The sequence below is a fragment of the Vicia villosa genome, unplaced genomic scaffold (assembly GCF_029867415.1).
Source record: "Vicia villosa cultivar HV-30 ecotype Madison, WI unplaced genomic scaffold, Vvil1.0 ctg.000327F_1_1, whole genome shotgun sequence".
Lineage (NCBI taxonomy): Eukaryota > Viridiplantae > Streptophyta > Magnoliopsida > Fabales > Fabaceae > Vicia > Vicia villosa.
Window position 1 is genome coordinate 521,584 of NW_026705147.1, and position 14,005 is coordinate 535,588.

The following is a 14,005-nucleotide window of genomic DNA, read 5'->3' on the forward strand; positions in this document are numbered from 1 at the left end:
TCCAGAAGCACCCTTATTTTGCAAAAATTATCTCCTTCAGTAGATGCATCTACGGAAGCGTTAAAAACATAGTGAAACTTGGAATTTTCTCAATTAATTGAGAAATTAATTTGGGATTTTCCTAATTAATAGGGAAAATCCCAAGTTTCACTATGTTTTAACGCTTCCGTTGTATCTAGTTAATTAATTTGAGATTTTCCCAATTAATTTGAGATTTTTTCAATTAAATGGGGAAATCCCATGTTTTAACGCTTCCGTAGATGCATCTACGGAACAAAACAACCTTAAACAAAAAAATGGGTGCTTCTGAAGATGCATCTACGGAAGCACAAGGGCATTTTTGTCAATCCGGTGGTGCGTGAGAGACGGTCTAGTGAGAAATCTTCTTATACTTGTATTCAATGTTTTGAAAATCGGACCAGTCATTAAACCGGTGAGAGTACTAGGTCACTAGTTCATTGGTTTAACCACTGGGTCACTGGTCGAACCGCATGACTAAATCGGATTAAACCGGATAACTCGGTTGAATAAATCAGTCTCTATTGCAATACTATATATTTATTAAATCGGTCGAACCGGATGACTTAGTCTCTAAAAAATATCACAACACCCACAAAATTTTAAAATTTTAAAATTTCATAATTTTACTTGTTTATTCTTTATATTCAAATTTTAAATATAATCATCACTCACAACAAAATAATACAAAATATAAATTTTAAATCAAGCCTAATTGCAAACAGTGAAAAAGTTGTTACAAATAAGGTTTGAATAAAGTCAAATTAAATTTTAATTATATATATTTTTTAAAATCATGAAAACGATCAGACCAGATTGGGCCAATTCTCACCGGTTCAATAGCATACCTGGTTCAACAATCAAACCAGATTTGATAACTTTCTGATTCCCGGTCTAACCGGTCCGACCGACCGGTTCGGTCTGGTTTTTAAAACACTATATTAAATTAATACACAGTTAATTTAATGGGATTAATCGTAAGTAATTTTTTAATTTTTTAATTCATGCTTTCAATTAAATCTTTACTTATTTGATTTTAAAAAGCGCTTCTATAAGAAAGAAGCATCCGGAAGCAACCAGAAGCAGAAAACGTGCAAACGCACTATTCAGCTATTCGCATCCGTCCTACTATTCTATTCCAACGGAAAAATTAGAACATTCTAGAACCCCTTAATTCCTGTATAAAAATCAAAACAAACACTCCCTTATTACAAACTCATTCACAGATCGCAACTTCGAAACCCTAACAAACTCTTTTCTCTCTCGCCTCTTCTTCTACACAAAACCAAACCCTAGTGTTCAAAATTTCTTCGACAATGGCCGGAAAAGGAGAAGGTCCAGCGATCGGAATCGATCTCGGCACAACATACTCCTGCGTAGGAGTATGGCAGCACGATAGGGTCGAGATCATTGCCAATGATCAAGGAAACCGTACGACGCCGTCTTATGTTGCTTTTACCGATAGCGAAAGGTTGATCGGTGATGCCGCCAAGAATCAGGTCGCCATGAACCCAATCAACACCGTCTTCGGTAAGATCTCTAACTTCTCATTCAACACCATATCATAGATATTCTTATTTTAATTTTTGTTAGTGAAAAAACCTATAATTTTGTGGGATCTATATGATTTATGAATCTTTCAGTTTCATATAAAATAATAGTATAATGTCAAAATTTGGTTTTAGATTTCTGGATCTACTTTGTATATGTTATATGCTTGGTTTGTTAGTATTTTTTTTTTAATGATTTTTATTCGGTTTAGTGTGTTGATTGGTGATTTGAATGTGTACTTTGTCAGATGCAAAACGTTTGATTGGAAGGAGAATTTCTGATGCTTCTGTCCAGGGTGATATGAAGCATTGGCCATTCAAGGTTATTGCCGGTCCTGGTGAAAAGCCTATGATTGTGGTTAATTACAAGGGTGAGGACAAGCAGTTTGCTGCTGAGGAGATTTCTTCTATGGTGCTTATTAAGATGCGTGAGATTGCTGAGGCTTATCTTGGTTCTACCGTGAAGAATGCTGTTGTTACCGTTCCTGCTTACTTTAATGATTCTCAGCGTCAAGCTACAAAGGATGCTGGTGCCATTGCTGGTTTGAATGTGTTGAGGATTATCAATGAGCCAACTGCTGCAGCTATTGCTTATGGGCTTGACAAGAAGGCTACAAGTGTTGGTGAGAAGAATGTGTTGATCTTTGATTTGGGTGGTGGTACTTTTGATGTTTCTCTTCTTACTATTGAAGAAGGTATTTTTGAAGTTAAGGCCACTGCTGGTGATACCCATCTTGGTGGTGAAGATTTTGATAACAGGATGGTTAACCATTTTGTTCAAGAGTTTAAGAGGAAGAATAAGAAGGATATAAGTGGTAACCCTAGGGCGCTTAGGAGGTTGAGGACTGCTTGTGAGAGAGCAAAGAGAACTCTTTCATCAACTGCTCAGACAACCATTGAGATTGATTCTTTGTATGAGGGTGTTGATTTTTACACAACAATCACTCGTGCTAGGTTTGAGGAACTTAACATGGATTTATTCAGGAAGTGTATGGAGCCTGTGGAGAAGTGTTTGAGGGATGCAAAGATGGACAAGAGCTCTGTTCATGATGTTGTTCTTGTTGGTGGTTCCACTAGGATTCCTAAAGTTCAGCAGTTGTTGCAGGACTTCTTCAATGGAAAAGAGCTTTGCAAGAGTATCAACCCGGATGAGGCTGTTGCTTATGGAGCTGCTGTCCAAGCTGCTATCTTGAGTGGTGAAGGCAATGAGAAAGTACAAGATTTGTTGCTTTTGGATGTCACTCCATTGTCTCTAGGTCTAGAAACTGCTGGTGGTGTTATGACTGTTCTTATTCAAAGGAACACTACAATTCCAACCAAAAAGGAACAAGTATTCTCTACTTACTCGGATAACCAACCCGGTGTCTTGATCCAAGTATTCGAGGGTGAAAGAGCAAGAACAAAAGACAACAACTTGTTGGGTAAATTTGAGCTTTCCGGAATTCCTCCAGCTCCCCGTGGTGTTCCTCAAATCACTGTTTGCTTTGACATTGATGCTAATGGTATCTTAAACGTCTCCGCTGAGGACAAAACAACCGGGCAGAAGAACAAGATCACAATTACTAATGACAAAGGTAGACTCTCAAAGGAAGAGATCGAGAAGATGGTTGAGGAAGCAGAGAAATACAAGGCAGAAGATGAGGAGCACAAGAAGAAGGTTGATGCAAAGAATGCATTGGAAAACTATGCTTACAACATGAGGAACACAATTAAAGATGAGAAGATTGCTTCGAAGCTTTCAGCTGATGACAAGAAAAAGATTGAAGATGCAATTGATGCTTCAATTACTTGGTTGGATAATAACCAGTTGGCTGAAGCAGATGAGTTTGAAGATAAGATGAAGGAACTTGAGGGTCTTTGCAATCCAATCATTGCTAAGATGTACCAAGGTGGAGCTGCTCCTGACATGGGTGGTGATGATGATGAAGTTCCTCCAGCTGCAGGTGGTGCTGGCCCCAAGATTGAAGAGGTTGATTAAGTTTGTTCTTTTGATTGAATAGCTATTGGTATTTTGTTTAGATGTTGATTGGGTATTTTGTCCAAGACCCAATTGTTTTTATAATCTTGTTGAATATTTATTGGTCAGGGTTTTTCGGCTTTCCTTTTTAATATGCTACATTGTCATGGTTACTGGTTATTTTGTATTTGATTTTGGATGTTATGAATTATTTTTGATAATGGAAGGAAGCAATTTTAATGGCCATATCTGTTTTTAGACAGACCCTTCATTCTAATTCTCAAAGCCTCTTATCAGTCATTTGTTACTCTTTTTTTTTTTTGCATACTGTCATAGATGGTGAACTCATAAAAATGGTAGGTTGCTTCTTGGATTTTTGGAGATATTAAGGAATTATCTAGAAAAATGCAGAAACCTAATACTCATTTTATAATATCAGGACAGGTATAGTACAATCCAGTCATAGAAGGCTGGGAGATTAATATAAGATGTGGATAGAAGTAAAATGCTGATTGAATTTGCAATCTTGAGGTATCTGAGAAAGCGGATGACTTTTTTATGATGAGTGTTAGTAAGAAAACTCATGTTGGCTGATCTGCTGAAGTGTGTAATTTATATCTAACTTAATGTTGATCAAGTATATCAGTCTGGCTTTCAGTTTCCTATAAGTAGAGTCAAGGAAAAACCAAATATTTTACTGAGTTTTGGTTACTTTGATCACTGGAGTGTTGGATGATTTTTGCTTCGAGGAGTTCAGTTTTAGATAGTAGATCCAATGCATACTTTCGTTGACAGACACGGATTTCAAGTTTTGATATAGAAACTTCAAGGTGTAGGAAATATTTATTTAAATCCAAGATTTTGAAAATTGACATGAGGAAAACTTTGATGGGAATGATGGGTGTGTATTTAAATCCTTATGAAAGTGTCTACAACAAAATTCTTGAAAGATTATTCTTTGCGAGTGTTTATCCAAATTTTTGGTGAACAACCTCTAGTTTTTTATTAAAGGTTAGTTGCAGATCAATTAGGGAATATGTGATACAATGCTAAAAATGTGGGACTACCGGAAATATAGGCGTATGGCTAGGAATTCTGGGATGTTGTCCGAAATTAGCCGTTTGTCGGGCAGAGACGTACTTCTGGACGACAGAGGTGCCCAGCGAGCAAGTGGTCATTTGTCTCGAACTGAGGGGCAGGACATATGTCTTGCTGCTGGCCCAGGTAGAGGTTTAGCCGGGGACAGTGATGGTCTGCTGTCTTAAGACCAGATAAAGAAGCGTCCTCGACAGAAGGGCATGAGGAAAGCTTTCCTTTGCCCTACTGGATTTAACCATGTCTAGCTATTGGACCAGTCCAAAACACTTATTTTTCATCAGCTCGAAACCAGGGGCCGGACAAGGAAGCGTCACCTTCCCGAACTTTGTAGAAGATAGAGTGGGGCTCTGAGGTCAAAGGGGTCACACAGAAATAAGGATCCTTAAAGTTTTTCCAACTTTTAAGTTAAAAATAAAACACTTGGACCATGTGACGAAGAGAAAGAAATCCATTCCCCCCAAACCTCTGTCGTAGAGGTACGCGTCATGGTGAAAATATTAATAAATAGATTCTGATATGATTTTTTTTTTTACGATACTCGCACCAAATCAGGAACATCTTGACTTGAGATGGATACATTCTTAGATAATTCAACATCCCTTCCATAAACCCATTGAAATGCAACCTAAGCTTTAACCTAGAAAACATGCATTCATAGAATGGGATCAAACACCTGTCGAAGGAGCTGCAATTCTCTTGGAAGAAATAATATAAGAGACCCACCAATCAGAGGTCCCACGTCTGTGTAGGCACCCTTACAAAGGGAAATGCTGTTGAAAAAGGAGATTGTTTCCACTGATCCATGTTCCACCCAAAGGTACTAGGCAACATCAACAGGCAGCACCAGATCCTGGCGCTTTCACCTTCTCATTTTTATGCAAATGTTTCATATTTCAGTTTTGTTTTTATCGCACATCTTCCTCTAATCTCTCAACTCTTTTGTTTTTTCTTTTTCATCTTCACTAATCTCCCGTCTTTTCTATTTTTTTCCATTATAATAATTTTAATATTTTTTATGCTATTATTTTATGTTTATTATTCTATTTTTGTCTAATTTATTTTTAAATATTAAATAGAAAGTTGTTGTCAAAATATGACGAGTTTTGTTGTTATTTGATAATATATGAATGTCTAAATTCAAAATTTTGTTGTCATCTATATGTGTATGTATGACTCAATAAAATATTTGTAAAAAACCAAACCGCATTGATTTGGTTTGGTTTGGTTTGATTCGTTTTTTTTCTAAAAGCCAACCGAACAAAATCAAACCGCACGATTTTTTCTCTTGCAGTTTTGATGATTTTTTCATCAAAACTGCACAAACCGCACCGCGAACACCCCTACCAAAAAGGGTGTGTGTTCTTCTGAGTTGTACTACCTTACTTTTGAGCTTTTTTCGTCATTAGGAGATTCAGTGTGCATTACAAGAGGTCATTTATTGATTTAACAATTCGATTGTTTAGATTATTTGAAATTCCAAGAACGATGATATTTTTTCCAATATCCCACCAATCAATGGAGAGGGATTGAAATATAAAAAAGCATATTCATTGTTTAAAAATTGGTGGCTGGGTAGGTCACCGATATAAGAGCATATTCATTGCTTGTAAATTGGTAGTTTCGTAAATCACCGATTTACTGATGTTCTTTATCTACCTAGCTTGAGAACTCTATAGCAGTTCGAGTGCCTACCTGGCTTGAGAACTCTATAGCAGTTTGAGTGTTTGTGACATTCATTGTCTGAAAAAAAAAAAAATAGTATTTAGGTAGGTCACTTATTCACTGATGTTCTTTTTCTTGATGTTCTTTCTCTACTGGCTTGACAATTCTATAGCGGTTCGAGTGTTTGTGACCTAGATCTTTAGACCTTGTACTATGGTGTTGTGACCTAGATCTTTAGGGGTTGTACTCTTCTATGGTGTTTTTGGAGGATAGTGCTATGTTGGTGGTCATTCTCGTTTTCAAGCTCTAGTCTAGTTTAGTACTAATCATCAATGGAGTGGTTGTTTGTTTGGAGTTCTTTTTGTCCCATGTTTCCCTTCTAAGCAAATCTGATTTATTTATCTAAAACCCAACTCAACCTATTTCCTAGCTAGTAACTCAAGGAATGGAATATTCTCATCTATAACCTGGCTTCATACATTAATAAGGATAAAGGAACACATTCATTCCAAATCATAAAAATAACAAATTCCCAAAATTGGATGCAAAGTCAAAGGAGCATCAATAATCCATCATACACAATGTTATGTAGGTATGAAATATTTACAAGAAATCAGTCACGTCAATAGAATATGAAGACAAAATTAACAGCAGTCATTTTTCACTTGTTTTTCCTAATACAACATTACTTCAAATTATTCTCCACAACTCTTGTGAATGAAAACAAAACAACACAGTTTCAGGGCAAAGGTTCTTGTGAATCACCCAACCGCGACAAATGAAGATATGCATCAGTCCCTGGAAAGAAACAACGGATGATCCCATCAGAAAACTGCAGTCAAGATTTTAAGCGTTCACGCTTTTGGAGCATTGGTGACTGTTTGATCATGATCAGACGGTTTAAAGAAAACGTGTTTTGCTTTTTATTTAATACCAAATTTAAATATGAACCGTTTGATCTTGATTGACTGGTTCAAAGTATACCAAATGTGTGAATGTGTTGAACTATAAGCACGTAGAATCATCATCCGAACATAAAAGTAAGCCAAAGTAAAAAGTAATACTTATTATTCTTTGTCGAAGTTCTAAGGGTGAAATGAAAAGTAGACTCACCATATCCTTCCATAGAGATGATTTGAAGATCGCCTCCGAAATACCGAGCATATAGACGACTAATAGGTATTCCATAACCATATCCAGCCATTGTTGTCACACTATCAGCTACTCCAAGATCTGCATGCTCATCCAATGGGTTTCTGGCAGTACTGTACAGATATGTAAAGATTTTCGGCAGTCCACTTCTCGGTATTCCACCTCCCTCGTCCGATAACTATATAGACCAAATGCTTTAGCAGCGCGTCTCGATGATAGTATTTAAAAACGAGTTTAATTTATATGCACAGTCAATGTAAAGCTTTTCTTTTGTTAAACAATCATAATATTCAGATTAGTTACCTTTATGGTAACATCCTCTAATCCATCAGCAACTATTATTCTTATGGGAGGTGAAACTTTGTCAGAATCCATATAACGCTCTTGGACAGCACGCAGCGAGTTCTTAACCAACTCAAATACCATAAGATGCAAGTGAGCTGGAACATACCTGTTGTAAAAACATACATTAATTGAATATATTTTGGAAAGTTAACAGAAATAACTTGACAGTGATATTAAATCTTATGATAACCATTCTTAGCATAATAATATAGATGCTCTTGTAAAGAATAGAGGAAAATGAATTCATGGAAGTAAGATCTAAGAAGTATGTAACTTACGGAAAAGTGAATTCAGGATCGCCGTAAATATTGATATCAGGGGCGCTTCCATATTCACGCAAACATATAGAGCGTGCATCCTCGCTAGCATTCCTTGCCACCGCCACAGGAGACATTTTTGTATGTATATAACCAACGACATGAGGAGGAGGCTTGGGATTGTGCAGTTCAACATGCTGCCCTAAATCCAACAGAAATGAAAAACACGTAAAATATGGAAAAGGTGTATTGTATATTGTTCCAGCCTCAAGTCTATTTACAATGCATTTCTGAGATATTATCCGCTTTGGGTAGTGTGTTAACCCTCGTGGTTTTGTCCTTAGTTAAAAGGTGCCTCAGTGGGTTGAGAAGGGTGTGTGATTATAAATTACAATTAGTCTCGATTTCGAAACAATGCGAGACTTTTTGGTGTACTAGAACATATACCTTCACAAAAATTTGAAGAGAAGAAATAGCAGAAAACAACTAACCTATAAGCATGCGAATTCCAATTCTTGACAAGTAAAAGCGATCAAGGAACTGATGAATCTCCATCAGATTTTCACTATCCATCTTTGACTCTTTTTTCAATTGCTGAACACCCAAGGCCATTGTAGGTACCACATTGTTGTGTCTCACCTTAATGGCCTTAATAACGTCTGTGAACTCTTTTTCATCCTTCATATTCTTGATCTCAGGGCAGGATCTAATGTCACGGAATGAATCCACATACCAATCCCTAACCTAAAAGCATAAAAGTTCAACAAAAAGTTACAAAATACTAATTTTACAAAGTGTCATTCTCCCTAATGTTTGTCATAAAGCAAACATGAAAATCAACATCAACCCAAGACCACAAAACTACTACTCAATCATTTTAGTGCTGACTACCAAAATCCATTATCTTAGATACCGAAGAGAGTAATCTACATGAAATTCTTAATGCAAAGCACAAACTACATTTTTTTTTTAATTTAACAATACTAGCTTTTGAAAGTTAGCCAACTTCATAATTAAAAGACACATCCAAGACCCCCTTCCCCAAAACACCGATAAGATGAAATAATCAAAATTATACTAAGAAGCAAAGGGGATTGAATATCAAGAACACCATAGCCGGGAACAGAAAGAAAACACAGCAAAAAAAATCTTGAATTTAGAACACGTCTAGGTTAAGGTGGCACGTTTGACACGCACTAAGCACCCATGTTTATACAACATGAGTCGGACATCTCAAAGAATTGTATCAAAAAAACTTTTTTCTTCACTTCAACACATCATTGGCACTTAAACATTTACTTTGACACAACTACAGTAAAATAGACACATCTAACTTCATTTTAAAAGAAAAACTTTCATAAACGGTTGGTGGCCATTTCAATACTCAATTTAAATATTTTATAAACAATTCTCATATATAATTCTTGTTCCGAGCCAGTCAAATGCCCAATAAGAGAAAGCTAACATCTAATCCAACTCTTGAACACCTCAACCAACTCTCATAAATAAGGAATCTCAAAGAAAAAGGTATGGTTCAAATCTACTCTCACTCTCACATTACTCCTTATTCTCTCACAGACTTTGGCGTTAGAGTGCTAAACTTGCATGTCAACCCCCTCTCCACCGCACCAGACTTTGGCGTTAGAGTGCTAAACTTGCATGTCAACCCCCTCTCAACCACACCAGAGAAGCACAAATCGACCACAACAGAGTATTACCTCATCATTTCACCGATCATTTCTAGTTCTTAACTAAACTATTCTATATAATCATAACACACACAAACATATATCCATCTTAGTATCCTATGATTTTGACACTATCCATATCCACAAATCTAAATCTGTGCAATGTCAGCATCCATATCGGACTCCATGCAACAACAAATATTTACTAAATATCTATATCTCTTACTGCATTTGAATTTTGATGAATGTTTACTGAATAAATATATTAATGTAGGCATAATTTGAAAAAGTAAATAAATTAAACGTAATCACTAGTGTTGATGTCAGTGTCTGACACAGACACAGACACGTCTTTTTTCAGAGGCCTGGCGTTCGTGCTAATGTTCACTTAGAAAAATTGGAAAAGGTACCTTCAAGACAGCAGGTCTTTGGGACAAACCATAAGGAAGACTCTCAAGTTCAATAGCTCTCCTAGCAATCCTAATAGCAAGTTCCTTCTGAAGAAACTGTGCAGAAATCAGCAAATTCTTATCAGTAGGTTTCGAACCAAACTCCATCATATACCTCAAACTCACACCCGTTTGCTTCAAACAACCCCATTTATGCACTTCCTCAATCAAACTCTTCGAAAACGCCTCAATTGCAGCCATGGCTGAAACTTCCAAACAATTTTTCACAACCAAATCATCTAACTGCTGCAAATTTCACCGCGAAATCAAAAATTTGTATGAAATTATGAAGAACACAAACTAGATCTGAGAATTGGGAAAGTGTGAATACCTGAATCGTGAATCGGAATCATTGCATAAGGAACATGCAAAACGGAGAGGGATTGTGGTTTTTGGTTGTGATGGTTATGAAGAACAACTGTTGCGAAAATACGGAAATTACGGATAAGATGTGACACATGTGAAGATAAGCTTTTATTTCGAGAAAAAATTACCATGCTATAGTTCTTTTTTGTAAATTTTTTTTAAAAAAGAAAATTATGTTAAAAATTGTATTTTTAATGATTTTTATTTGACTTTAAAAATTATTATAATTATAGTCAAATGTTTTTATTGTATAAATATTATTCCCTTTATTTTTTTTATTATATAGTGTTTTGGGAAACTTTTAAATTAAATAATAAATTATTATGTAACATCAAAAAGTCATTAATATGATTTCTTTATTATATTATTAATTTTTTTTTCTTTTTTCATACAATTAATAATAAAAGACAATTTTATAAAATCTTTCATAATTTATCTTTTCTATATAATAATGATTATATTTTTTAATACGTGTGAAAAGATTAAAATGACTTATAATAAAAAATAGAAAGAGAATGATTGATTGACTGCATAAAAATATTTATATCGATAAAATATATAATTAATTTTTTAACTATATTAAAATATATTTTTGTATTTTGTAATTAGTGTATAATGTTTTTTTTTATAAGTCAAAATGTATTAATAAAGAAAAGAGGCGGGAGAAAGACCAAAACCTTCTTGAGTAAAATAAAACAAAAGTATGGAAGACCTAGACTATTATGAATCAAAGTCGTCAAAAACAGACGCAGGAGTTTTATTCCACCAAACAAAGTCTTGATTGGATAGGCCTAATGAAGCTAGTTTGTCTGCGCAATGGTTCCCTTCCCTATAAATATGAGATATAATAAAAGACATGTTATTGATTTTACATATACAATTCAGTTGAAATTCTAGCACTTACAATATATGTCACTGCTGATGTTCCAACATCAAAACATGATGTCAAGACAGGTGTTACAACATCTTTTGACAGACAAAACAAAACAAAATAAACCAAACCAGAATGTAAGTATATATAAATTACATAATGATAAACAACATAGATACATGTTAAGACAGATGTCTCAACATAAATCACAATGTCAGGACAAATGACATGACATCATCTGCTGACATAACACACTTTTACGAAACAAAAATCAAGCAGGATTAAATTGCAGAATGGTGAAAAACACAAATAATTGTTAACCCAGTTCAATGCAACTCACCTAATTTGGGGGTACCAAGCTAGGAGGGAAATACACTATAATAATATTAGTTCAAAGCATAAACAGTCTCAGTTTACAATTTTCTCCTAATCACTATCTCGTGCAACTTCTACCTAGAAATGACCATCTAGATATGAGAAATCTCATCTCACTTTCAATCATCGCAGTGATAAAAACATCCACAAACCTTGTGACCAAAAGAACCAAATAGAAAGATTACACTTTCAAATAAACAATATTTGATCTTGCTTAAAAGTTCCAAACAAGAACAATTCTCAACTCTTTTGCTAAAAAGCTTCAAGAGTGAGAACAATAACTTGGTAAACAATCAAGTAACAATTAGTTTACCACACATTAAAAGATACATGGGTGACTTAAAATACAAGAGACTCTCAAAACCTAAGACTTATAACCTTCCCCTAATTTTACAATTGTCAAAGACGTTCTTTACATTAGGTATAGGTTCCTCTATAAATACTACTGAATAGTCCATGGGCTTCAAAATCTTCACTCAAATATTACTTGATCCACAAGCTGAGACCTTCAACAAATATGTAGAAAAATTTCTTTGAATCTTGGAACAAATCTTCAAGTTTCCTAAATTGTATCAACATCCAATTTTAGAAACTTCAATTCTGTTGAAGATTTGATTCATTTGTTCCAAATTACATCTTCTTGACCTGCGAAAATTATTTAGATATATCTGAAAGAGATATCACAAAATCAAATCAAATCTATCAAGAGGTAAAACAACCTGTAATGATGATTTGGTTCAGCATGTCACAACATCTGTCAAAATATCTCTCTTCAATGCAATCTTGACATTCTGCTGTATCAACTTGATCAAGATATTATGACATCTTGCTCAACATCTTGTCATGAACCATATTGTAACAAAATTGTTGTCAATCCTAAAACCATGATATTAACAATTTTTCTCTTTGGCAATTTTGGCTAAAACAACCAAAGCACAATTAATTCTGGAGATAGGAATAATACCACAAACAAAAAAAATACAAGATTCGTGAAAACATGTAAACTCTGTAAACTCTGTAATCATATATTATATATGTGATTACATCAACATTTTCAATACATTAACACAGCTTAAAAGCTTGTACAATCCGACAGATTCTTTAACACGGTTTAATAGCTTGTATAGTCAGACAGAAACATATATAAAAGATAACATGTTGTTTCAGATCTATCTAGGAATACCCCCTGTCACACAGAAACAATTCTTGTCACAAGGAATCAATCCTCCCCCTCAAGAGGAAGAAGAAACTTTTCCTGAGGCACAAGAAAACCAACATGAACACCAACTTGAACTATCCAAGTTCAACACATTGAGCTAGGTGGCCCAGTGGTAAAGATGATGTGCAACACCCAAGGTCTCCTTGGTTCGAATATTAGGTCTAGGCAAAATTTTGGAATTTTTTTAGAACCCTTTGATTATGAATAGATGCCACGCTTACAAATAGGTGCCATGTCAGATGTCACTAGTGCAAAAGTTAACACCGTTTCAAAAAAATTGGACGGAAAGGACTAAAGTGGACCTTTTTGAACAATTAAAGGACCACTTTGAAACTTTTTAAAAGTAAGAGACCAGAATGAACTCCGAGGTTATCTATTTATAAACTTGTACTTCAGTTATCTATTTATACGATGCAAATTTGTGATTGTTTTTGGAGGTTGTATAGGATGATCGTGGTCCTCTACAAATTAATTAATGACACAAATTTTTTGATAACATCCAAAAAAAATTCTTATGTTGCAATTCATTGTAGTCTCGACATTCCTAACGTTAACAAAGATATCTATTTTGTTTATTTTTCGTATCCTTTCCTTAAAACAAACAAACCAACAAAATAATATAATTCTATTATTATTTTTATTTTTATAGTATTTCTAACCCCGAAGCTAACATATGCACTGTAAACAAATCAAAATTGTTAAACTTCACCTACAAAATTTTTTTAAATGCCATTTATGATCAAACTATCCAAGTAAAATGAGTTCTCAATTTTCATTATATATATATATATATATATATATATATATATATATATATATTCACAAATTTTATCACTAACTTGTTCTACTTGATGACCACCGGATGCCTTTATTAATTCTCATTCTTTTTCTTTCCATAATGGATTTTGTTTTTGTGAGATATTGGATCGAACTCTAGTATGGTCGAAGGGTAGCTTCTTGGTTCGACAGTTCGACAGGGTTAAGCATGACGTCGAAGG

General features: G+C 34.7%; 2 protein-coding genes across 3 annotated transcripts; one reads left to right on the forward strand and one right to left on the reverse strand.

Moving 5' to 3' along the window:
- The first annotated feature begins 1,116 nt into the window (after window positions 1–1,116).
- On the forward strand, window positions 1,117–3,771 carry LOC131626889 (heat shock 70 kDa protein 4-like). Its single transcript, XM_058897725.1, has 2 exons — window positions 1,117–1,548; window positions 1,817–3,771. The coding sequence occupies exons 1-2, from the start codon at window positions 1,335–1,337 to the stop codon at window positions 3,544–3,546; spliced, it is 1,944 nt and encodes a 647-aa protein (XP_058753708.1). The 5' UTR covers window positions 1,117–1,334; the 3' UTR covers window positions 3,547–3,771.
- A 3,020-nt stretch (window positions 3,772–6,791) lies between these two features.
- LOC131626890 (pyruvate dehydrogenase (acetyl-transferring) kinase, mitochondrial-like) lies at window positions 6,792–10,641 on the reverse strand. 2 transcript variants are annotated; one of them, XM_058897728.1, is made up of 7 exons: window positions 10,508–10,641; window positions 10,138–10,419; window positions 8,531–8,783; window positions 8,061–8,241; window positions 7,741–7,888; window positions 7,399–7,615; window positions 6,792–7,083 (listed from the first exon to the last, which is right to left on the reverse strand). In XM_058897728.1, exons 2-7 carry the CDS (start codon window positions 10,375–10,377, stop codon window positions 7,025–7,027), a joined length of 1,098 nt encoding a protein of 365 aa, XP_058753711.1. In that variant the 5' UTR covers window positions 10,378–10,419; window positions 10,508–10,641; the 3' UTR covers window positions 6,792–7,024. The 2 variants fall into 2 exon arrangements, with proteins under 2 accessions (XP_058753711.1, XP_058753709.1); XM_058897726.1 differs by having other exon boundaries at window positions 10,138–10,422.
- Between the last annotated feature and the right edge of the window lie 3,364 nt (window positions 10,642–14,005).